Source organism: Phascolarctos cinereus, unplaced genomic scaffold, assembly GCF_003287225.1.
Source record: "Phascolarctos cinereus isolate Bilbo 61053 unplaced genomic scaffold, phaCin_HiC Scaffold_4;HRSCAF=312, whole genome shotgun sequence".
In the NCBI taxonomy this organism is placed as follows: domain Eukaryota; kingdom Metazoa; phylum Chordata; class Mammalia; order Diprotodontia; family Phascolarctidae; genus Phascolarctos; species Phascolarctos cinereus.
The window spans coordinates 704,791,093-704,815,919 of record NW_027555847.1 but is presented as its reverse complement, the minus strand read 5'-3'; the positions used below and the strand labels follow the sequence as shown (position 1 = coordinate 704,815,919).

At 37.4% G+C, this 24,827-nt stretch overlaps 1 protein-coding gene across 6 annotated transcripts in view; it reads left to right on the top strand.

Moving 5' to 3' along the window:
• MED13L (mediator complex subunit 13L) overlaps window positions 1-24,827 on the top strand; it is a 395,342-nt gene that overhangs the window by 236,576 nt on the left and 133,939 nt on the right. For 5 of the 6 annotated variants that reach the window (XM_021008008.2, XM_021008010.2, XM_021008009.2 and 2 more), the window contains one exon: window positions 470-553. The exons of the other annotated variant lie outside the window; for it this stretch is intronic. In XM_021008008.2, the coding sequence (XP_020863667.1) occupies window positions 470-553 (84 nt within the window). The remainder of the gene's footprint in view (window positions 1-469; window positions 554-24,827) is intronic. 6 annotated transcript variants of the gene reach the window in all.

Genomic DNA, 24,827 nt, shown 5'->3' with positions numbered 1-24,827 from the left:
GAAATTTACTCACTTTTAAAATGAAGTCACTGTGTTATTTTTTGAACTTTCTTCTATGATGAACCTAGGTCTGTCTGTTTCTCTCTCTCTGTGTCTCTCTCTGTCTCTGTCCTCTCTGTCTCTCTCTGTCTCTGTCCTTCCTCTCTCTCTCTCTCTCTCTCTCTCTCTCTCTCTCTCTCTCTCTCTCTCTTTCTCTCTCTCCCTCTCTTCCCTTTTGTCTCTCTCCTGTCTGTCTGTTTTTTGTTTATTTATGCTTGCCCCTATTTATTTATACTTTCCCTATGATAGAGGTACAATGGCACTTTACATTCCCTCAGAATTGCCCAGTAGGTGCATAAAAAAATGAGTGGTAGTCAGCTTGCTGAGTTATTCCTTCCAAAATCAATCTTTCTTTATTGAAGGGCTTTAGAAGTGGTTACATTATTATTGAAACCATAAAAAAACCCACCTCACTCTTGATTGTTTGTAGGTGCCTGATGGATAAAAACTTTGTCAGGATTGGTAAATGGTTCGTTCGGCCCTATGAAAAGGATGAGAAGCCAGTCAACAAAAGGTTAGTGATGTTTACTTCTTAGAAGGCTGGGCCTGACTGTTGGTTTGTGTTTCTCTCTTTTATCTATATCCATACCCATCTGTGGAAAAGAACTTATTTATTCTCAAGTAGCTTTAACATCTTTGGGGCATGACAGTGTTGTATTTCAAGGTTCTTCAATTTATTCTGCACTGGGCTAGAAAGGTGAGGTTGAAAGATTGTGATACCTGTGTCCATGTCATTGCTTACTAACCTTTGTGAAACGAACACACCCATGCTTTTCTCCAAAAATTGCCAATACATAATGCATAATGTTTTGTTTCTGCTTTATTTTTTAATTGGAATGAATTTCAAAATGCTGATAATATTAGTGAAGCAAAAGTTTCTGATTTTAAAAAAAGCTAGGTTGTAGCAAAGTGATGATTATTATGTCTAAATTATTTCAGCCCCTTTAGCAACCATGTGATGTAACTGATTAGTTGATACCAGCCATTAAAATTTAGTCAAATCTAAATTTATAGGAAGAATCATTCTAAATTAAAATCTGAAATCAGATGGAGGCAATTCATAGGAGGCAGGAGATGGACTGCCCATTTCAGGAAACAGGAAATCAGTCAGTTTGGCTTAAATATAGAGTATACAAAGGGCAGTGATATAAAATAAACCTGCAAAGTGGTTTGAAGCCAGGTTGTGACAGGCTTTAAATACTAAGGTGAAGATTTTGTTTTATCCTCAAGGCAATAGGGAGCTACCAAAGACTAAGCAGGAGGGAAGTGACATAGACTTGTGGTTCAGGAAGATTATTTTGGCAACTGTATGAGGGGTGATTTGGAGAGATGAGATACTGGCTGCAGAAAAATTTGGTTACCTCCACCTATCTGCTCTGTTATGGGAAAAAAACTGCTGAAGAGATTCATTATTTGTACAAAATCCATATTTTTAGAACAGTTTTCTTTTAAGCACTTTCAGAAACAATATATGTGAAAGAATACCTTTTTCTTAAAGAAAACATAAAATGTTATACTTCATCACAGATTTTATGTTTAAAAGAGACCTCAGGAGCCATCCAGTGCACCCCATAAAACAATGAAGAAGTTGTTCTGCCATGTAACTGATGAGCAGCCTCAGCCCTCCTGGGGGAAACCTTCTATTTAATGGAGCCACTCATCCTGCTTGAAGATGGCTCGAGGTGTGAGGATATTTTGGAATGGCCTTTCTCAATGAAATAAGAAATTGGGCTAGAATATAAATGTATTGTTTGCAAGCGACCAATAGGGAGATGAATACTTTTCTTTCTTTTTGTTATACTTTTACATTAAAAAGTATCAAATAGTGCCAATAAGCATGTTGGTGAAAGAGGCATCGTCATTTGGCTTGTAAAGATAGAATTCTGATATAAAATAATGTCAGTTAAGGCTTTCTAATAGGAAATTTTAAGCAGCGAAAGAAGTCTCACTTGAAGTAATATCATGTGTTTACAGGGATAATATTTGCACCAAAAAATAGTGTATAGTAATTTAGAAGAGAGTAGAATTACCTTTTAGGTGCAAAAGGGACATAGATACAAAGTGATAAGTATTTTCACAATTATTTCTTTCCCAACATTAATTTATTTTATTTTTTTAATTTTTAGGCAATTGGGGTTAAGTGACTTGACCAGGGTCACACAGCTAGTGTCAAGTGTTTGTTCTCAGGCCGGATTTGAACTCAGGTCCTCCTGACTTCAGGGCCGGTACTCTATCCACTGCTCCACCTAGCTGCCCCCAAGAGATATTTAAGCAATGATTCTTTCATTTCTTTGTAGGAAAAAGGTTTTCTTTTTAGCAATGCCAACTTCCAAAGCCATTTTAAACCTAAAAAAGTACATGTATTTAAGAAATACTTCTTGAAAAACAAAAGTATACCCATTTAGCATGCAATTTAGAAAGTATTATAATTTATAACAGGTTCTAGCACTAAAAATGAATTGTTGCTTTGTTTACTTTGTATAAATAGTGCTTGAAATATTAGTGAGGGTCATTATTTGAATCATAAAATTTATAATCTCTGTCTTGTCTTTTACTTTTGTTTTAAAAAAATTACTTTATGTTGACTAACAGTCGTTCCCTTAACAGTTCAGGTTTTTAAAAAACATCTTTCCTGGACAGCAGGATCAATATCAATCAATATAAATTAGTATAAATATCACCTTGCTTAATGTTTTTTTGAATTTTCTTTCCAGTCTTGTTTAGGGAAAAAATGATGCTACTTTAATTTTTTAGTATCGATTTGGCTCAAAGAAGGTGGTGTTTAAGTAATTATTCACTAATCAGTTTATCCATTTTGAAATATTCTGATCACTTTTAATGACATACTCCTGTAGATGATAAATATACCATTTGCCACAATATCATTTTGCTATTGTTCTTGGCTTTAAGTGGATATTTTTCAAATAAGCTTATAAATTTTTCTAGTTCAAGGCAGTATATATTTTTAAAATAAATTTATTTTTAGTTTTCAACATTCACTTCCATAAGATTTTGAGTTCCCAATTCTCTTCCCATCTCTCCCCTCCTTCCACCTCAAGATGGCATGTAAATTGATATAGGCTCAACATATGCACTCATATTAAACCTATTTTCACATTAGTCATGTTGTAAAGAAGAATGAGAACCAGTGGGGAAAGGGAAAGAGAGAAAGAGAGAGAGAGAGAGAGAGAGAGAGAGAGAGAGAGAGAGAGAGAGAGAGAGAGAGAGAGAGAGAGAGATGGTTGCTCACTTCACTGAGTATCAGTCCATACAAGTCTTTTCAGGTTTTTCTGAAGTCTGCCTGTTCATCATTTCTTATAGCACGATAGTATTCCATTACATTCATATACCACAACTTGTTCAGCCATTCCCCAATTGATGGGCATCCTCTCAATTTCCAATTCTTTGCCACCACAAAAAGAGCTGCTCTAAATATTTTTGTACACATGGGTCATTTTCCCATTTGTAAAATCTCTTTGAAATATAGCCCTAGAAGTGATATTGCTGAATCAAGAGATATGCACATTTCTATATTCCTTAGTTCCAAATTGCTCTCCAAAATGGTTGGATCAGTTCACAATTCCACCAACAATGCATTAGTGTTCCAATTTTCTCACATCTTCTCCAACATTTATCATTTTCCTATTTTGTCATGTTGACCAATATGATAGGTATTATGTGGTACCTTGGAGTTGTTTTGACTTGCAATTCTCTAGTCAATAGTGATTCAGAGCATTTTTTCATATGACTATAGATGGCTTTAATTTCTTTCTCAGACTCAGTTCTCTCTATATTTTAGAAATGAGGCATTTATCAGAGACACTGGTTGTAAAAATTCTTTTCCAGTTTTCTGCTTCCCTTCTAATCTTGGTTGCATTGGCTTTGTTTCTGCAAAACCTTTTCGATTTAATGTAATCAAAAGTATCCATTTTGCATTTCATAATGTTCTCTGTCTCTTGGTCATAAATTCTTCCATTCTCCATGAATCTGATCGGTAAACTATTCCTTGCTCTCTGTTTGCTTATAGTTATCAGCCTTTATATCTAAATTGTGTACTTATTTTGACTCTGTTTTGGCATGCGGTGTAAGATGGGGATCTATGCCTAGTTTCTGCAATGCTATTTTCCAGTTTTCCCAGCAGTTTTTGTCAGAAAGTGAGTTCTTATCCCCAAAGCGGGGGTCTTTAGGTTTATCAAACAGTAGATTGTTATAGTCACGGACTACTGTGTTTTGTGTACCTAACCTATTCCACTGTATTTCTTAGCCAGTACCAAGGAGTTTTGATGATTGCTACTTTAAGATCTGGTATGGCTAGACCATCTTCCCTTGCGTTTCTTTTCATTAATTCCCTTGATATTCTGGACCTTTTGTTCTTCCAGATGAAATCTTGTTATTATTTTTTCTAGCTCTATATAATAATTTTTTGGTAAAGGTACTATGTAATTTATCCATCATTTATATCTTTACACAGAACTAAGGGAGCTACCATAATTACTGATTTTTTAGTGAATTTTCTTTAAAATAAGAAACTTAAGAAACCAATTAGTTTTGAAGGACTTTAACAGTTTCTCAAATGGATTATCTTGTGACTGTTTATAATTTTGCACAGGAAAGATGCTTTTATCATTGAAAAGACCAGGACAACCAAAGGCAATGTTTTGCTCAAATAACAAAGAACTTCAGAAGAATGTCACTCTAGGATTTTTCCTGGATCATTAGTGAGCTGTAAGTTGCATAGTAATTTTTTCCCCTAGCAGTCACCTGAAATTTGACAAGCTGATGTTTGCTGAGCCTCTTGGTACATCTGTCCTTTACTTCTTACTCTTAACTACTTGCTACCTCCTATTCTTGCAAGCTCCTCCTGTTTTTATGTCACTCAGCAGTTCAAGCATAATCATAGTAAAAGTAATAAAGATTTCTTATGATTAATTGGTATATGGATCTCCTAAGTTAGGAAGCTGCCTCTCCCAAGGTGTTTCATACCTACTCATCCATGACCCTCCTGGCTCTGAGAGTCTGGGAGGTTAGGTACCTGCACAGGGTCATATAGCCATAATATCTCTGAAACAGGACTCTTACTCTGTCTTTTTTAAAACTATATTTTATTAAAATTTTGAGTTCCATATTCTGTCACCTTCTTTCTTCCCTCCCACCTTCTTGAGAAGGCAGACAATTTTGTATAGATTATAAATGTACAGTTATGGAAAACAGTTACATGTTAGCAAAGTTGCAAAAGAAAATACAGACCAAAAATCCCAGGAATAATGAAGAAAGTGAAAAAAGTATGCTCCAATCTGCATTCAGGCTCCATCAGTTCTTTTTCATCCTACATCCTTTGAAATTGTCTTGGATCGTTGTGTTGCTGAGAACAACTACATCATTCACAATCATTGTGCACTATTGTTGTTACCATGTACAGTGTTTTCCTGGCTCTGCTTATTTCACTTAACATCAATTCATAAAAGTCTCCCCAAGTTTTTCAGAAAGCATCCTTCCCATCATTTCTGATAGCACAATTGTATTCCATTTCAGTCATATACCATAACTTGTTTAGCCATTCACCAATTGATGGATATCCCCATAATTTACGATTCTTGGCCACCCCAAAGAGCTGCTATTAAATATTTTTGTACATATTGATCCCTTTCCTTTTTCTTTGATCTCTTTGGGGTACAGACGTAAGACTGGTATTGCTTGGTCAAAAGGTTTGCATGGCATGTCTTTGGGCATAGTTCCAAATTGCTTTTCAGAATGGTTGGATCATTTCACAACTACACCAACAGTGCATTAGTGGCTCAATTTTCCCACATCTTCTCCAACATTTATCATTTTCCATTTCTGTCATATTAACCAATCTAATAGGTATGAGATGGTGAGTTATTTTAATTTGCATTTCTCTTTTAAGTAGTGATTTAGAGCATTTTTTCATGTAGATAAAGCTTTATAGATAGCTATCTATGGATAGCTATCTATGATGGCTTCTTCTAAAAGCTGCCTGTTCAGGAGGACCTGAGTTCAAATTGGGCCTCCAGCACTTGACACTGGGTGACCCTGAGCAAGTCACTTAACCCTGATTGTCTCACCAAGAAAGCAAAACAAAAAAATAAAAATAAAGGCTGCCTGCTGAATTCATGTCTTCTTGACACTGAGGCCAGCTCTTTATAATCGCTACTCTATGTTGCCTTTCTGACACTTTATGATTGACGAAGCATTTCCCACTGATCTTCACACTAACCCCATGAGATTTGTATTATCCCAATATTACAGATGTGGAAACTGAATTTCTAAGAGGTTAGTTAACTCCATTCCCAGGTTCACAGAGCTAATAATGAAGCTATGAACCCTGGTCTTTAGCCTGGGTGTGTTGATCCTAAGTCCCCTTTCCTTCATCTTACACCAGCCTTCATGGCTTTCCACTTCTTTAAGGCCATGTCATAACTTGACTCTAGGTTATCTTTTCACACTTCTCCTTGCTCACCTACATGTAGTTTCCACTGTGATCTCTCTGTTTATTCATTACATGTTATGTGTTCTAGCTATCCTTTTCTTTTTTCTAATTCTACCTTATTTGCAAATACCCATCTATTTCCTTTTAACCTTACAAATCCTACTAATTCTTGATTTTACTTCACTTTTTACCACGTCAGTGGAGTTTTCCATCGTCTTTATTGTCTGCACTGTATTTTTGACTGTTGACTTTTATAAATCATCATGTAAGTGCTATTCTATTTAACACTCGCTTTTTAATATTTTGTAATTCTAGCACGTCTGCAAGCTTTGTCTGTTTGAAACAGTGTAACCTCTGCAAGGGATATGAATAGGTCATATTACCTTGAATATCTCCCAGTGCTTAAACTCAGACTTGAGCATGATCTAGTTTCAGTGAGCACAGACCTAAGCCCCATTCTGGCCTCTGACATGTAGTTGTGTGACCTTAATTAAGTCCATTAGACTTTAGCATCCTCAGTTTCTTCAGCCATAAAATGTTGGCAGTAGTAACTGTAATCTTTCTCTCACTGGGTTGTTGTGAGGATCAAATAGGATAATAGATATAAAGTGCTTTCTAAAATTTTTAGGTGCTTTTTCAGCAGCAGACATCATAGAAGGGGGTTAGTCAATGTTGGAATAAATGTTGGTGAACTTTAGAGTATAAATCCAAAAGTAGGCTCCAGACTTAGTGATCTCTTTTCAGAATAAGTTTTCCAAGCCAAATCGTTTAAATATACTTTGTTTTAATTTTAAAATCGCTGAAGTTCCTTAATGCATTATTCCCTTTGTTAACATTTGTAGCTTTTATATACTGACAAGGGACAAATCCCTTCAAATCTAATCATTTTAGGAAGCACACATTTTTATGGCTGTAGCACATGAAAGATGTGGAGGCCTTTTTATTTATTCAAATATGAGCGGTTGGACCCTTCAGGTCCTTGATGTGGGTACAGCATTCCTTGCTTGAAAATCTACTTTGCCCCAGAGATGGTAGCTTGTTCTTTGCATTGCTGGATCACGAATGGCAGTTTTAGTGGCAGAAATAACCTTCCTATGTTGCGTGATCGCCTTATAGAAAGAAAAAAATGTACAACTAGTTGTAGAAGAGGCCAGAGGGAGCAGTGCACAACATTTGAAAGCTATCTAATTTACTGTTAGAATTGAAGAGCATTGTTTATGGAGTATTATCTGATACTTTCTATGAAACAAAATAAAAGGGTATCATAGTGTGATATTACTGAAGCTGGGTTCTGTCTGTGTTCACACATTAATTTCGCCTTGAGAATGATATGTAATTCTAGACCACAATAGACTTGAGGATGGAAGTTATAAATTTGGCTATTGACTCTTACTAGCTGCTACTGTAGAATTTTATGATATGTTTCAAAGGGCTTTAAATCATCCTATCAATTTCAGTTTCCTCCCAAACTTTGGTGTCTGTCTCTGTTTGTGTCTCTTCTCTCTCTTTTTTGTTTTTCTCCTTGTTTTGAGTCAGGTCTTGGCGTGAATTGTAATTTAACCTTCATGGCAGAGAATTTGTCCTTTTCCATGAGATGTATGAAACTCACTTGTGCCAATGTCAAAAGGCAAACATATTAAGGGACATTTTTCTTCCTTTAAAATGATGTGTAAGGTTGAGAATTAAGAAGACTGTCGGTTTTGATTTCCACTCTTGCTGCTGATTTGCTCATTGTACCTCAGTGCCTCCATTATGGAACACTGTGGCATACTGTGGTTACATATTAGGGGCATTAGAATTTGCCACAGGCACACCTTAATCAAGTCATCAGGAAGCACTTATGAAGTGCAAAGCATTTACTATTGTTTTTATGAGGCACTCCTAGGCACTGGGGATACAAAGTAGAGTCTGAAACAAAGCAGAACACCAGGGCCTGCCTTTAAGGAGCTCCCAGTCTAATCCAGGTAGACAACATGCAGACATGTATATAAAAACACGATAGATAAAGGATAAATTTGAAAAAAAAAATAGGGGCAGGTAGGTGGCACAGTGGATAGAGCACCGGCCCTGAAGCCAGGAGGACCTGAGTTCAAATCCGGCCTCAGACCAGACACTTGACACTTACTAGCTGTGTGACCCTAGGCAAGTCACTTAACCCCAATTGCCTAAAAGCAAAAAAAAAAAAAGAAAAAAGAAAAGATAAAGGATAAATTGGAGATCATCTCCAAAGGAATGCACGGAAGTAGAGGATGATAAAAGCTTTCTGTATAATATTGGACTTTGGCTGAAATTTGAAGAGAGCCAGGGAAGCCACCAGGGAGAGAATTGTAAGCGTGGAGGAGTGTTTGGCATTAGGAGATAGAGAACAACAGGGAAGCCAGTTTCACTGGGATTACAGAGATAGATCACCAGGGTAGGAAGCAACCGTGTGCTTACGCATGAAAATTTAATACCCTTTTAGGGGCTGGCCTCATCCAGCATATCAAGAAGCGATTAATCACTCCTTGTGCTTAGTGAATCCTGCCTAGACCTATTAATCCAGAGGCTAAGGTAGCCACACATTTGTTTTTTTAAAAGGAATAAATCTGTTGGATAGAGGAATAGATGTATGTATCATTACCATTCTCCTGCTTGTTCTAGTTGGTTGACTTCCCATGGTAGTAGTAAATTGTACATAGTTAGAAGTATAGGATACTTACTGTTAATTCAGTTCTGACTCTTAGTTGTAGTCTACTGGTTTGGAAATGAAGTCCTGAACTTATTAGATCAATGAATCCCATTACTTTTAGAGCTGGTATAGTCCACCTATTACAGGAGCTCTTTGTTTTGTGTGGGTCCTGGCCCCCCATTATCAATCTGGTGAAGCAGGAAAAATATGAATGAACTTCAATTTATTACTAAACAAGATACATTTTAGCTCTATTGGAACATTTTAAATCAACGACATAGTCTTATGCGTAGGAACACAATTCAAAGATAGCATTATATAACACTTTTACTTTTTCAGAGCATTTTATGTTGTCATTTAAATAATTTCTGTATTTTATAAACAGTAATTTATGAAATAGCATATTAACTGATACAATTTCCTTGAAATTGATTCCCCTGATCTGGAGTTATCTCTATGTCAGATTTAGTTCTTAGGGATACATATAAATTTGTTTGATTTTCAGGTATTATTATTCTCATAAAAATATGGTATTAGTATTGGTGCTAAAATGTCTTCTAGGTATTTATTTTCTGTATATTGGGAAGTTGTAAGCAATGATGTATCAGTTAATAACACAGATATAGTTGAGAGCTGTAGATGAGGTATGAGTAACGAGTATCCAGCTGGTCATTTTTCAAGCGAGTTAGACTGTTAAATGGAGGAAGAAATTGTGGTGTGGTGGTGTTCACAAATTTACTAACGCACATAAAAGCTTCTTTGACTCTTGGTGATTTGGTCTTGTCTTCAAAAGAGCTTTCCTGCATCCTCAGGAAGTGTCATTTGGATGTGCTACATGTAGGAAGGTGGCCACAACAGATGTCCTATGTTATATTATGTCCACTCCTAAGTAGACAACCTTTAAAAAAAAGATTATTTATTTTAAAAAAGATTATTTTGTTATGTAGAAGATATAATCACTTAGGTATCTTTTTTTACTTTGCTTCTTTTTCTGCCTTCCCTTGTTGTGAAATGTGAAATAAAAGTGTTTCCCTCAAATAATTGTGCCTTTTTTCCACTTCATGATTTTCATACTTTAATACATCAGTGAGTCTGTGATGACTCAAAGCAGAATGATCTAAGTAAGAATCCTTGCCAGATAGAGAAGAAAGAAATGTTAGGAAAGCTGCATATTAATTCACTTTGTATGTATGAATCAATCCAGAATCTATTATGTCCCTTTCAGTGCAAGGCACTGTGCTAGGCACTGAAGAGATAAAGATGGATGGAAACAGTCCCCAAGAGCTTCCATGCTATTGGAGGAAGCAGCATGTCCATGTATGCCAACGATAGGTAGAGTCAGTGTAAGGTCTGTTGTGTAATGTTTGATGCCGCTATTTACAATTCTATTACTGGGTCATAATGATAATACTTTTATATTTGGAAGACCAACTAAATTCTCACTGATGATTTTGGACAGAAAATATAAGAGGAGATGAAAAAGTGCATTAGTAGAGAAGTGAATAAGCTGTTATATGTGTGTGTGTATATGTATGTATCTATCTATCCAGTTCTGTTGCATATTTACCATAGGAGTATGTGTCAATTATTAAATCGCTGGTCATTAGTCTTTTGTTTTGAGCTGGGTGTTAAATCACACTAAGGCCTCCTTGGATGCTTTATTGAACAGTGTAAGGATCATCAGTCTCAAAGGCCATCCCTGCAGAGCATATGCTCTACAGAGTCTACCATGCTGGAAAGGCTGGCATTACAGTTCAGGCAGTAAATGGTATCTGCCTTCTGAGGAGCAGCCTAACAAAATGTGGAGAGACTGGCCACCATTCATCTGGCCACATTGTGATGAATTCTTTGACCATGGAAACTCATGAAATAAAGAAAAAACAAAGTGGCCTGTAGTCCATTCTGTGCCTGCTGTGACCACAGCAGGGTTGTAAAAAAAGGAGCAGAAGGTGCTTAGCAAAATAGGATTTTTAGACTGCTTAGAAACTTAACTATTCTTACTATATATGAGATACCTATCCAGTTGCCAGTGGTTGATCACTGACTACTAAAGGAATTGAATCTTATTAGTCTTGCTATAATTTTCAGTATCTAAAAAAAATATTGGAAGCCTCAAAGAAAGTTGCTGGTATGTGCTAGAATATCTCACAGATTCTTTTTTGAGAAGTAGGATTCCTTTTATTGTGTGTCCAAAGGCAACAAGAAACATCATTGCATGGGACTTTTGGTCCTAGTGCTTATGATAAACATTTACAGAAAGACTTCCCTGAAAATAGATTCTAGTTTATTATTGATTAATAAGATACTGATTATCTTTTGCTGAAATTTGAAGAGAAAGAGACATTTCGCAAAGATGCTCAAAATTAAATCAACCTATCTTTTTGGTAATGTGAGTGCAAAGTTTGGATGGAAGTGAGGATGGAAAAATTTGAGAGGTGGGGAAAAGTATGGATCCCGAGTAAAGACTGAGATGGGCTGGAAACCTGTAGTCTACATAGAAACATCACATCTATACATCTTGAATAAGGACAAAAATGCTGTGATTATAGTTCACCTATTTTTATTTTTGTGATTTGTTTCTGATATTATTTTATCCCAAAGTTTAACCAATATAGTTATCCGGGTGGTTCAGTGGAATCAAGAAGTCCTAAATTCAAATCCTACCTCTGACACTTGCTGGCTATGTGACCCTGGGCAAGTCACAAAACCTGACTGCCTCAGCTTCCATATCTGTAAAATAGGGGTAATAATGCCATTTTCCTTTCAGGGTTGTAGTGAGTATGTAGTGAGACTATTTGCAAAGTGCTTTATAATCCTTTACTGTATAAGTATTGGCTATTATGAAGAGAGTAAAAGAACCAAAAAAGTCTGTTAGTCAGCAAACATTTGAATTATTTGTCATCTTGAGAGATATGATAGCCAAGAGAATTACCAGTTTATGATGTAAGCTGCTTTGTGAAGAAGGAAGAAAGAATGATGGAAGATGATCTATATTACATCATAACATAGGGGAAAGGAGAAAGTTAAGCCAGTTTAAAGAAACCTAAACAAGAGACTTAACTGAGCAAAGCATTCTCAGAGCATTGGTTAATGAAATTAGGAGAATAACAAGTAGATGACAGATGGAAAAGATCTTTTACAGGGGCAGCTAGGTGGTGCAGTGGATAGAGCACTGGTCCTGTATTCAGGAGGACCTGAGTTCAAATCCGGTCTACGTAACACTTACTAGCTGTGTGACCCTGGGCAAGTCACTTAACCCTATTGCCTGGTGGCCCCCCTGCCAAATATTTTATAGCAAACTCTTTACACCATCAAGAAAAGTGAATCAACCCTAAATTTACTCGCAGAGGAGGTAGAAATGGCAATGCGAAGAAGAGATGGGAAAGGGAATAGAAATGGACCGAGAGAAAGTGACATTGGTAGTATTGGAGGTGACAGGTTTGATCATGTTAAGGAATTGATTTTTAAGGGATTGATATTTAAAGTATCTGAAGGACATAAAGATAGCAAAAGCACAGGAAATACCTTAGATTTTGTTCTCTCAGACCTGTGTATCTATATTCCCATCTACGTAAAATTGTTATGAGAATAATCTACGTATTTATCATGGGCAATTTTGATCGTAGTATCAGACGGATTTGAATAAGCAGACTTTACAAGTACACCATATCTTTCCCATCACAAATTAATTTAAAGATTTAAATAATACAAGATCCTGTGGTGCTTAATGATTGACTGTAAAAAGTGTTTGATTAAGTAGAGCAAAATGCTTCCTTAAAGACACTTCTTTGACAAGATGTCTCTCATAAATATATACATGATTCCTTTTAAGATGTAACAGAATTAACCTTGTTTGATGACCTCATAATTATTAATATCAGACAAGAAATGAAATAGGGCGACACACTCACCTGAGGCATTTGCTATAGTCACAGATTTCCTGGGAAGAGTTTGTGTCACCCAAGGGATTCCTCTTCCAGGTCCTCCATGTGGCAAGTGCCATTTTGTTGATTCTGTCAAGTCTTAGAATGGAGCATCCTGAGCAAGATGTGTAACCACTCAAGAGTTTGGGCTCACTTTCTACTCAGGAAAAATGTGATAGATGAAGAATGCCTTTTGACTGTTCTAATATGCTTTCAAAGCTTTGCCATCAGAAATGTCTCATATCTAGTTGGATTTAATTCTTATTCAGTTGGAGTTGATTCAGATTTATAAGTCTAAGAGCCTTGTACATGTACAGTAAGTAAATGTTCAAAGGAGAAGCTATCAACAATCATATGAAAGCAATGTTCTGAATCACTAATAATTAGATAAGGAGAGTATTAGATTGGCAAAGATGACAAAACGGGGAAGTGATAACTATTGGAAGAACTGGAAGAGAACAGGTACACTCATGCACTATTATTTGACATGTGATTTGGTTAAGCTATTCTCGGAAGCTCTTTGGACCAATTCATAGTACAAAGTGGCTACATTGTGCCTGCCATTTGAACCAGTTATACCATTACTGGACTATAACCCAGAGAGATCAGAGAGAAAGAAGAAGATTCATAGGCATGATAGTAGTTACAGCTGTTTTCATGTATGTGGTAGCTAAGAACTGGGAAACAAGGATATATCCAACAATTGGTGAATATGAACAAATTGTGGCAAATGAATATAATAGAACATTATTGTGCCATATGAAATGACAGCATGCACGGTGTCGGGGAAACTGGGAAATCCTCTCTGATCTGATGCAGAGTGATGTGAGCAGAAGTTCACACAATGTCAGCAACACTATATGTCAACAACTTTGAAAGATTGTAAGACTCAAATGCCAGAAGAAACCACAAGTCCAGAGAACTGAAGGTGAATCGTGTGCCTCACCTCCTGCCAGGGTGGCAAAAGACTCACTAGGCAGCCTGAGATATGCATATTTGTATGTGGCCAGTGTGGAAATTTGTTTTGCTTGACTGTGTATTTGTTGTGAGGGTTTTAATTTAAAAAAAAATTTTTTATTAGGGAGACTTCAGGAGGGAAAAAAACTAATACTGGTAAAATATATGCATAAATTTTTAAAGCTTAAAAAACACAACCAAATTTACCCATTTGTATGTATGTGCATATATATGATATGTGTATATGTGTATGTTTAGTACATATGGAAAATGAATTATACTTAGAACTGAATAGGAGAAAAATAGGCCAGAATACCTCTGGAAAATTATAAAGTACCTTGAATGACCCAAACAATTCCCATAAACAAAGATCTACCTTTTTAATACTAATATCTATTGGTGGTATCATAAGACTGTATGACATGAAGGACTATGGTCTACAAAGAATTGAGAATGAGGTTCACCAGGAGGATTATTGAGAGAAAAATGTTGGAGTATGACTAGAGAGTTTAGCACATTTACCATTAAGAAATTATGAAGGAACAGTGGAGCAAAAGATATTGTCAAAGAAATGCGTAAGTGGGGGAAAATGCTGGCCTATGCAAGTGGGGAAAGCAAGGGAATATTGATGGGTAGTCAGTGTGGTCCATTGGTATCCTTGCTGTGCTAGAAGAAAGTGAGCAGGGTACTGGTCAGGTTGAGTGGGTCCTTGGTAAAGTTGTGGGAAAACATGGACGAAAGACCCTGACTCAGAATGGTCAGGCATAGATGAGTTGCAGTCTGTATGATTGTAGGATCCAAACCCCCTCTACATCACCCACATTGATGACCTCACAGATGTGTTTGAGTATTAAGTTAAACCAATAACTGTGAAGAAAATTTTCATTGGAACAAAACCTCATTCTCTTCTATGGGTTTTAGCCATGATTTTCTTTTTAAAGGTTGTTTATGACAAATATCTAAACATTCAGAATTTCACCTGCCTTTATGAGGACTTTGGTGACTTACCAGTGAAATCTCTATGTTTGTGGTTTTTTTTTTCCATTGTACATTCATTTATTGGAACAATATATAAGGGTAGACTAAAGCCCTGCTGTGCTGCTAATTAGATTTGTGAGTATTAGTCTTTGAAATGCTTGCCCGTGAGTGTAGTCACTTACTGTATCAGTAATGAATTTACATAGGTCATTTATAAGTGGTTGGAGGTCCTTTTTGTTTCTCAGCATTTTTTTCTTAGACACTATACTGTTATTGCCATAATTTTCTCACATCACTTATAGATGATCTCTTGTTGAAACTGTATCAAAATTGTGAATTCAATATTAAAACCATAATGTTGGGACAAAATATCTTCCTTCTTTTGAATTTTAGTCCCAAAAGTTCTCAATATTTAATCATTATAACTGCAGAGAAATGTATTTCTTCTGTTAATTTAGCTGAACTGTGTACTGACTGAAGGTATTCTAATTGTGAGGGTCAGGTAGCTCAAAGAATCCTGGAGCTAGATGGGAATTCTCTGGAACTGTCTAACTTAGCCTATTATTTTACTGAGGGAGAAAGGGAAGCTATGAGGAAAGGTGTTGTCATTTGAACACCATTGCCACCACTGCACCCCCACTCCTACTCCCACCACAAATCTGTAAGTCTCGCTTTTATAAACTGTGCATTTAAAGAAATCCGTATCTGAAAAACTGCTCTGCTGTTCTTAATATCACATTCTCTTTGTTGAATTGCTGCAGACATTAAAGATCACCTACTCTGGCATTCTCATAATTTGGGAGGAGGAGCTCAAGGTCAGAGGTCAATGGACTTCGCCAACATCCCACAGGAAGCCTATAATAGAGCCAGGCTTCCAGTCCCCCATCTATGCCTTTCACTTTCATCTGTCGACTTTGTTTTTCCTTTCTCCCCAGCTCTGCTGCTTACTCTCACATCTTTTGCCTCTTCAGGGTCTCAGTTTCTTCACCTGTAAAATGGAAAGATTGGTCTAGGTGATCTCTCTGGTCCTTATCAAATCAAAATCTTTTGGTCCTAGGATCATCCCTTTATACTGAACTTTTCGTATTCGTTGTGACCTCATCCTCCTTGCTGATTTTGTTCTCCCCAGTGAGTTCCCACAGGTGAAGGGGGAAGGGGGGGAGAGCTTAGCACTTTAACTCTAAGCTGGTTTTATGTTCACACATATGATGGTGTGACTGTGGCTGCAGCTATGAAAGATGTCCATTGTAAACAACAAGAGAAGTGCTTTTACCTCTAGCTTTGACTAAATATTTGCATCATCGCTGTTGACAGAAACAAACGTGGCCAAAGCTGATGGTGTTCACCAATGTTGACTTTGTCTTAACATGTTTCTTTTTGAAGGACATTGTCAGGTGTTTTGGTAGTTAGTTGAGTTTGTCTGGCTTGTTTACTTTGCTGTACTGATACAAATATAAACTTAAACATTCAGACCGAGGAAAAATTGAGGTGGATTTTTAAAGAGAATATTAAGATCTATATGCAGTATTTACTGCAGAATGGAATTTTCATTAGAAGGAACCTCAGGCTCCATGTGGTTCAGCACAAGTGTCTGATGCCAATGAGAGCGCTGAATTCAGGCACTAAAATGAATTCATTCACAATGATAAGGCTATTCCATTGTTAATCTTGTCAGAGATGAAGTTGAATCGAATTCAGAGCTATTAAACAGTCACAGGTTTGAATTGTTTTATGCGATCACACTGTTAGATCATTGAAGCCATTATTAGCATTTTCAGTTCATCAAGGATTTATTGAGCACATACCGTTGGTTAAGTCTTAATGCTAGGCACTGATGGAGATATACTCAGGGATATTCATACTTGATTTGTAATAAGCTCTGTTGTCATATTCTCATAGGATCATATATTTAAAGATGGAAGGGGCCATTGAGTCCATTACACTCATTTTTACAGATGAAGAAACTGAGACTTCAGGTGAATCAGTAAGCTACTTATCTAGAGTCATATAGCTAGTGAGTGTTTGACGCAAGATTCAAACTCAGGCCCTCCTGACTCCAGGCCCAGCACTCTCTCCACTGAACTACCTAACTCCTTTCCTCTTATATGCTTCTACAAAATCACACCTTATTAATAAAGCATCAGAATATGCATTCAAAAAGAGGACACTACTTTCTTTGCATATCATCTCAAAGTTGTGCCGCCTGCAATTGCATGAACTTCAGAAACAGGCCCTCACCCTGAGCAGCCGAGCTGAGTAGCCCATTATCAAAGATGTCCTTGTTCTGCTCATGGGCTCTGCTCATTGAGAGTCAGAGAAACTTGGGTCATATCCTACAGCTCTGAGACCTTGGGCAAGTCACCTGACCCATTTACGCTTAGTTTCCTAATATGCCAAAGAATGGGTTGGGCTCATTAGTCTCCTTCCCATGGGATGATCTTATGAAATTACATTCCTTTCCCTTAGAAAGAACTGTCATATGGGAAGCATTTAGTCCCCTACCTCATCTCTGTTGACCTGTGTGTGTGCCTTTTTACCCTTTATAGATCAGCAGAAGATGATCCCTGAAACTTAACTTAAGTAACTTAAGTTATAGAACAGACACAGTTTATTTTATGAAACAGATGTCCTTTGTGATTAGCATCTGGCCAAACCTAGACTTTTTGAGGAGTATTACCATCTGATAGTATGACTTTTTTTTAAAAAAGTGTCATTTTAAAAATGCTCATCTATAATATGTATAAATAAAGACTGATTTGAAATGCTAACTGATATTCTTTGCATTATCAAAGTGAGAACTATAATGTAGATTAATGACAGTGACGAAAGCTATTTAACAATCTGGCCAAATCAATTCGTAACATAAAACTGAAGGAAGATGAAAAAATTCAGGTTATACTTTTTTGCCTGATATGGCATGAATGTTAATTCAAAGAGGATTATTTTATGAGGTTGACTGATTCAGGATATTTCTACTTGAAACAATGATTAAATTACTATCTAATGTGACAATAGATGATACCATGTAAGTCACTTTATGAAATAGAGATAATGATCCTTACATTGTTAACGAACTCTCAGATTTAGAATGATGAGTTTGTTTTGGGTAGAGTCCTGACAAGTACCTGGAAACTCGTGTGCCAAAATGATTTCTATGAAGATTTATTCATATATTTTCCTATTCCAATATTTATGGACAAGGCAAGGCGACAAGCATTTATTTAACACTTACTATGTGCCAGGCACATGGGGGCAGCCAGGGGGCACCATAGTGTACAGAACACTGGGCTAGGAACCAAGAAGACTCATCTTCCTCAGTTCAAATCCGACCTCAAACACTTACTTGCTGTGTGACCCTGGGCAAGTCACTTCATCCTGTTTGCCTCAGTTTCCTCATCTGTAAAATGAGCTGGAGAAGGAAGTGGCAAACCACTGCAGTATCTTTGCCAAGAAACCCCCAGGTGGGGCCATGGAGAGTCAGATACAACACGTTCCAGGCAATGTGCTAAGCACTGGAGATGCAAAAACAAGGAAAAAGTAAGACAGACAAAGAGCTTACATTCTAATGAGGGAGGACAGCAAGCAAAAAGGGAGATGAAAACTAGTGGGGAAGAGGGACAGTCCCTAAGTAAGGGCATGGTGGCATGGTGCTGAAGTCTGCCAAGTGAGATGCAGAGCTTAGAGTAGAATAAGGTTGTCCAGCCTAGGCCCTTTGCCAAAATGGTGGCCCCAGGAAGAACTCACTAGTGGGAGGTGGGGGGGCAGCATGGGTGAGGAGACCCCAAGCTCTGAGAAGTTTCAGGGTGTGATGACAGCTGAGGCACCTTGGTGACGAGGCCAAAAAGTCAAAGGCAGAGCCAAGCCAAGAGGGCAATGAAGAAATGTTTCGTTTTCTCTTCCTTGGTTCTTCAGCAACTTAAACACCTCTAGAAATCTGTATTTGGATTTTGACCATTTCCATACTTGTAAGTAGCCTGCATTTATTTTTATATTCTGTTATTTTCTCCTTACAAATGGAAGCCTCATCACCATTTAATGTTTGTGGGGTGAAAGCTCTGCTTGTTCTAAACTGAAACTGCTTTTGAGGACAGGCTTGGTGATGACAAACTTTATGCCTGTTGCCTGATGACCAGCCGAAGTTCAGAAATGCTCATCACCAGACTGGCCAAAGGACAATTAACTTTTCAGGCCACAACAAAACATTCAAAACATTGGTTAAGTCATGAAATGGTTGGAATCTGTATGGATTAGAGGGAGTAACAAAGATAAAGTTTATAGGAGGTGTAATGTTTATGTGATTCCTGGTACCCGCAAACCATACCAAGGAAATTACAGATCTTGCAAGCATTGGGCATTTAGTGTATATTCAATCCAATAAGATAATGAAATGTTTTGTGATGAAGTGATTTGAGTCTGCTCAGAAGCTTCTTGTAATCATGTTTTTAGCTTTTGTGATAAAAGTCTTAACTAGCTGTGAAATTAAGCATTTTGGACTATTAACGTCCATTCAGATTTTTAATCCCTTTAAAGTAGAGAATTTTAAATTAACAGAATTTCAGAGTTAGAAGGGACCTTAGCAGCTATCTAGTACAACCAATAAGTGGTCATCCAGCCTTTGCTTAAAGACCTCTGGGGAGAGAGAACCCCCTGCTTACAGAGCAGGCCAGTTTTTTTTTTTTGATAGCTTTAATTTTAAGATTTTATCCTGATGTCAAGATCAACTAGACCTTTTTGCAATTTCTACTCACTGCTTTAAAACAAAACACAACCCAAAAAAAAACCTCACTCTGGTATCTTTGACAGGAGAACCCCCAATGGGGCCATGGAGAGGCAGACACAACCGAAACAACTGAAGAACAACTCCCTGCTACTAATTTGACCTTTTTTGAGGCAGAGAAATATAATCCCTCTTGCTTATGATTCTCCTTCGAATACTGAAAATGCTAGTATCATAGATCTGCAGCTGGCAGTAGATCACAGGCTTAGATCACTTCTGTCATTTACAGAAGAGGAGATTAAGTGACAGGAAATCCATGATTTGCCCAAGGTTCAGGGTAGTGAGTGTCAAGAGGCAGGGCATGAACCCAGGTCTTTTGACTCCAGACCCGGCTTTATCCACTCTACTGGCCAGTTGCTCCTAGTGCTCTTTCCACTAGGCCATGTCATCATGTTGTCCCAGGTGTTCTCTTCAGGCTCATTATCACCAACTCTCTCAACCAGTTCTCCTATGATGTCGATGCAAAGCTCATTCTGGTTGCCCTTGTTGGAATGTTACTTGTTACAACGTAGTTCAGAATTCCAACTTGTGCTTTTAGACCTAGTCCAATTTACACTCCCTCAGCAAAACTGGTTTAACCATATTAGCCTACATGCACCCTTTCTTTCTCTGAAATGTCATAGCATTTATCCTGTTTATAATACAATTTAACATTTTACTTACAGATTACTTCTTGCTTTAAGTGTGCATTTGTAACCTCCTAGAAGGTCTTAGGAACTTTGATATTGTTTCTATATCTTCACTCAGGTGGGATTTAATACATTCTTCTTTGAATCAAGTTTTCTCCCAAATTTCATGAAAGAAATATTAGTTCTGATTGGAGTTAGAGGAGATATATCAGCATCAAATTAAAAGGGATTCATGCTTAAGGCAAAGTGACATTGATTCTATGACCTAATAACTAGCCAAACCGACCAGCCCTATTACATGCCTACCAAATGGACGGACAGAACGGAGCTAGAGGGTTCAGCCCAGCGCTTCAAAGATGCATCTTAACAACCTCTCGCTTTGCATCACACATACGCTTTCATGTAACTGTCGCGTGGCTGTGTTCTGTGATTCAGAGAAATACATGTCCAAGATGGCAGATATGGAAGCCTGTTCGTTCTTCAAACAGGCAACAGGAACTGTACTTCCAGAATAATTTGAACATATAAATAAGAAGCAACTTTAGTTTGACTAACATTGAACTAAATAATGTGTGGAAGATATAGGTTTCTTCTGAAACTTAATTATCTAAGTTCATGAAGCCATTTTCAAAAGTGACACGAATACTGAATTACTGGAGCATTGGAGAGGGTTTATCCTTCTCGCTGATTTGTTTTAGAGATCCAAGATAATGAACCATTGCATTGAAAAGATTAAATATTAATTGTTACTAGTTGGGAAGATAGGGAATTCATGATAAGTCTTGACTGGCCTATAAATTATTGTATTGAAATAAGATGATAAAGCAAACATTTAGTGTGGTATTGAGGAAAAAATCTCTTAGATGTAACTAGTATTTGCTTATTGAAAAAGTCCTTTTCCATCACTGTACCCTGTGTATCACTTTAAAACACGAGACATAATTTGAGTAGTCTCACGATATTTTAGATCTGATTTTTGGATTGGCTTTTAGAACTTTTCATTGTAACTATTGAGAGTGACAGACTTTGTTCATTCTAGTTGGAAATTCAGATCACACGCTTCCATTAGTGTACCTCAGATAGTGCTGCATCCTTTGTTTGTGGTGAGTGGCAACGAAGGGATGCTCCTGAGTCAGAACTTGAGCAGGTCAAGTCTAGCTTTGAATTTGAAACTGGGTTTCCTTGCTGACGGAAAGACTTAAACCTGACAAAGGAACTTCATAGCCACGGTCACATGCTTATATCTAATCTAGATAGGAAAGAGTAATGGATAGCCAGAGATGTTTGATGTTCATACAGTCATGGAGTTTCAGTATTGGAGTGGCTGTCCGGTCCAAATCATAAGTGGAAAAAGAAGCTCCTCCATGAGAGATTATTCAATCTTTGTTTTCTGGGGAGGGGAAACCGTTTAACACCTGTGGGAGCAATGCTCCTTTTGTATTGCTCTGATTGTTAGATTTCCTCAGATTTGGTTAAATCCATGCTTATGCTATTTATACCCATTGGTCCTAGTTCTTTCCCAATGGGCTAAGTTCCTGAGCTTCCATCTCCATATTTTTCTTTTCTCATCAAAATAAATAAATGAAATTAAATATGAGAGTAAATAGTCATGTAGGAATATCAATAGAAGCCAGCTGTTGAGTGTCTTATATTTAGGTTGCTGTGTATGCTGGCATAAGTCTGTAATCCTAGCTCCCCAGAGTCTGAGGTTGGCAGATCCATTGTTTCCTAGTTTTAAGCTGGAGAGGACTAATCCACATAAGTCCATAGTAAGTTTGGTGTTAGCGTAGTGAGCCCCAGGGAGTGGGGCCCACCATGTTGCCTAGGGAGGGGTGAGTTGGTTCAAGCTGGAAATCAGGGAATTAAAACTCTGTGACAGAGTGAAGGTGGCCCTGGGAGTGAGCCCTTGCTTGTCCAGCCTCGGCAAGAAAGGCCAGTCTTTAAAAAAAAAATGTTAGGCTAATCTTTGAGGTAAAGAGATGTCAGAGTTCAGGAGTCTTCCTCCTTCTCTCACCTGAAAAAGTCTTGAGAGAGCTGTTCATAACTCTGTATGATCTCTTAGGGAAAAATTATGGTAGTTCTTTAAAGAAGACAATTCTATAAGAAAAATGATTGCTCTGTTAGTATAGTCAGCCTTCAAGCATGCAATACTTCCTTGGCATTCTGTGATTTGGCCTTTTCTGCACCATGCACTCTACTTTTTAATTCAAAGGTTTTTCATTTTTCGTTTAATTTCGAATTCTGTCCTAGAGTCGCAACTGTTTTTAACCAGAATTTTAAAAGATTTATTGCATTTTCTTTTCACACGTAAATGAGTTGCACTAAGCCAACCATATATCCATTCACTGTACTGCCTTCCACACCTTATTATGAGAAAGTATTTATGATGCATATTGAGAAATAGTCATTAGAGGAGTTCTTGTCTGTCACCTCTTCAAGGAATCTCCCCCCCTTTTTTAAAACCACACTAACAGTAATTCATTTGATTTATGTAATATTTACAGGTAGAAATTTCAGATCTGCTTTCAGTTTTGAAAGTAAGCTGTCATCAGCTAGAAATTAAATGTGTCAAACAACAGTAGAATGTAAAGGAGAAACAGAATGAGACTTAGCTTTTCTGCTGAATTTAGAATTTATGGTGTGCACTTGAGTCTTTAAACACACTCTGGTTCTTGGAACCATTGAGAAGGTTCATCTGAACAGAATATTAATACCGAGTGTTTCGGTATAAAGATGACTTTAAAATATTGAGGGGAAGGTCTGGGGTTTGAATTCTGAACTATGCAGAACTCAAAAGCATTCGAGCCTTTTTTTCTTTCCTCCCTCTATTATACAAGACAGTATAACTCTGTGCCCTTTGAAAGAAGCACTCAAGTAAAGGTTTGTTTGGTAACCTTTGGACAGTTGAGGTCATTCCAGCATTGCCAGAGCCTTGAGCTAGTTTTTACTTATTCAGTGTGAAACAATGCTACAGGGCTTGGAATCTAGATGTGTTCTCTTGTCACCATGGGTAGAGTATTATAGTGGGAGTCAGAAAGACCTAACTGTTAAAGCTAGACCTTGACACTGACTGGCTGTGTGACCGTGGGCTTCCCTGAGCCTTGGTTTCCTCATCTGTAAAGTGGAGATAAAAGTGGAGCTCTTATTGTCATTACATTGTTGTTCAGTCATTTCAGTCATGTCTGACTCTTTGTGACTTTCTTCCAGTTCATACTATAGAAGAGGAAATTGAGGCAAACAGCATGAGGTGATTTGCCCAGGGTCACACAGCTCATATATGATTGTAGCCAGCTTTAAACTCAGGTATTCCTGACTCCAGGCCTGGTGCTCTATCCACTCCACCATTTAGCTGCCCTTTTCTATTAATATTACTAATGTTAAAATATTAATAGTCTAATATTGTTATATTAAATTACATGTTTTCCTTACATTTTTATCAATACAGTTATTATGAAGTGGCTTTTAAATGCTTCTAAGTGAATTCCTGTGAATTCTTTAGTTTTAAGAGGCGCTTTTTTTTAAAAAAAGAGAACGTATATACACTATATACATAACAAATGACAGAGAACAATTACAGTTAATTAGTGCATTTTTTATGAATGTCTGTGGATGTTGATGCCATGGTGGGTTGTTACTGGGTGTCTATAGTAGGAAGAACAGGACTAGAGTCAGTAGACCTATATTTGTGGTTGTTGAGTCATTTTTAGTTGTGTCTGACTCACTGTGACCCCATTTGGAATTTTCTTTTTCAAGCAAAGATTCTGGAGTAGGTTGCTATTTCCTTCTCTAGCTCATTTCACAGAGGAGGAACAGCTCATTTTCACAGAGGGAAATAAAGTGAAGTGACTTGCCCAGGGTCACATTGCTAGTGTGTGTCTGAGACAGAACTCTTTTTTCTTTTTCTTTCATTCTTTCTTTTTTTTTTTTTTGGTTAGGCAATGGGGTTCAGTGACTTGCCCAGGGTCACACAGCTAGTACGTGTGATGTGTCTGAGGCCGGATTTGAACTCAGGTCCTCCTGAATCCAGGGCTGGTGCTCTATCCACTGCTCCACTTAGCTGCCCCCATGAGGCAGAACTCTTGAAGATGAATTTTCACTGATTCCAAGGCCAGTGCTGTATCTACTGTGCCCTCCAGCTGCCTTAAAAAATATAAGCTATTGATTGAAGCATACTACTTGCTATTTTTTTCCCTCTTATGTTGAGTTTTGTTTCCTGTTTCTGGTGGTTCCTCCTATTGGTTCTAATTCTTACTTACAACATCACTAATGTGAAAATATGTTTAACAGAAATGTATACGTAGAGCCTATATCAGATTGTGTGCCGTCTTGGGGAGGAGGGTGGTGGGGAAGAAGGGGGAGAAAAATTTTAAACTCAAAAGCATATGGAAGTGGTTGTTGATAAATCAAA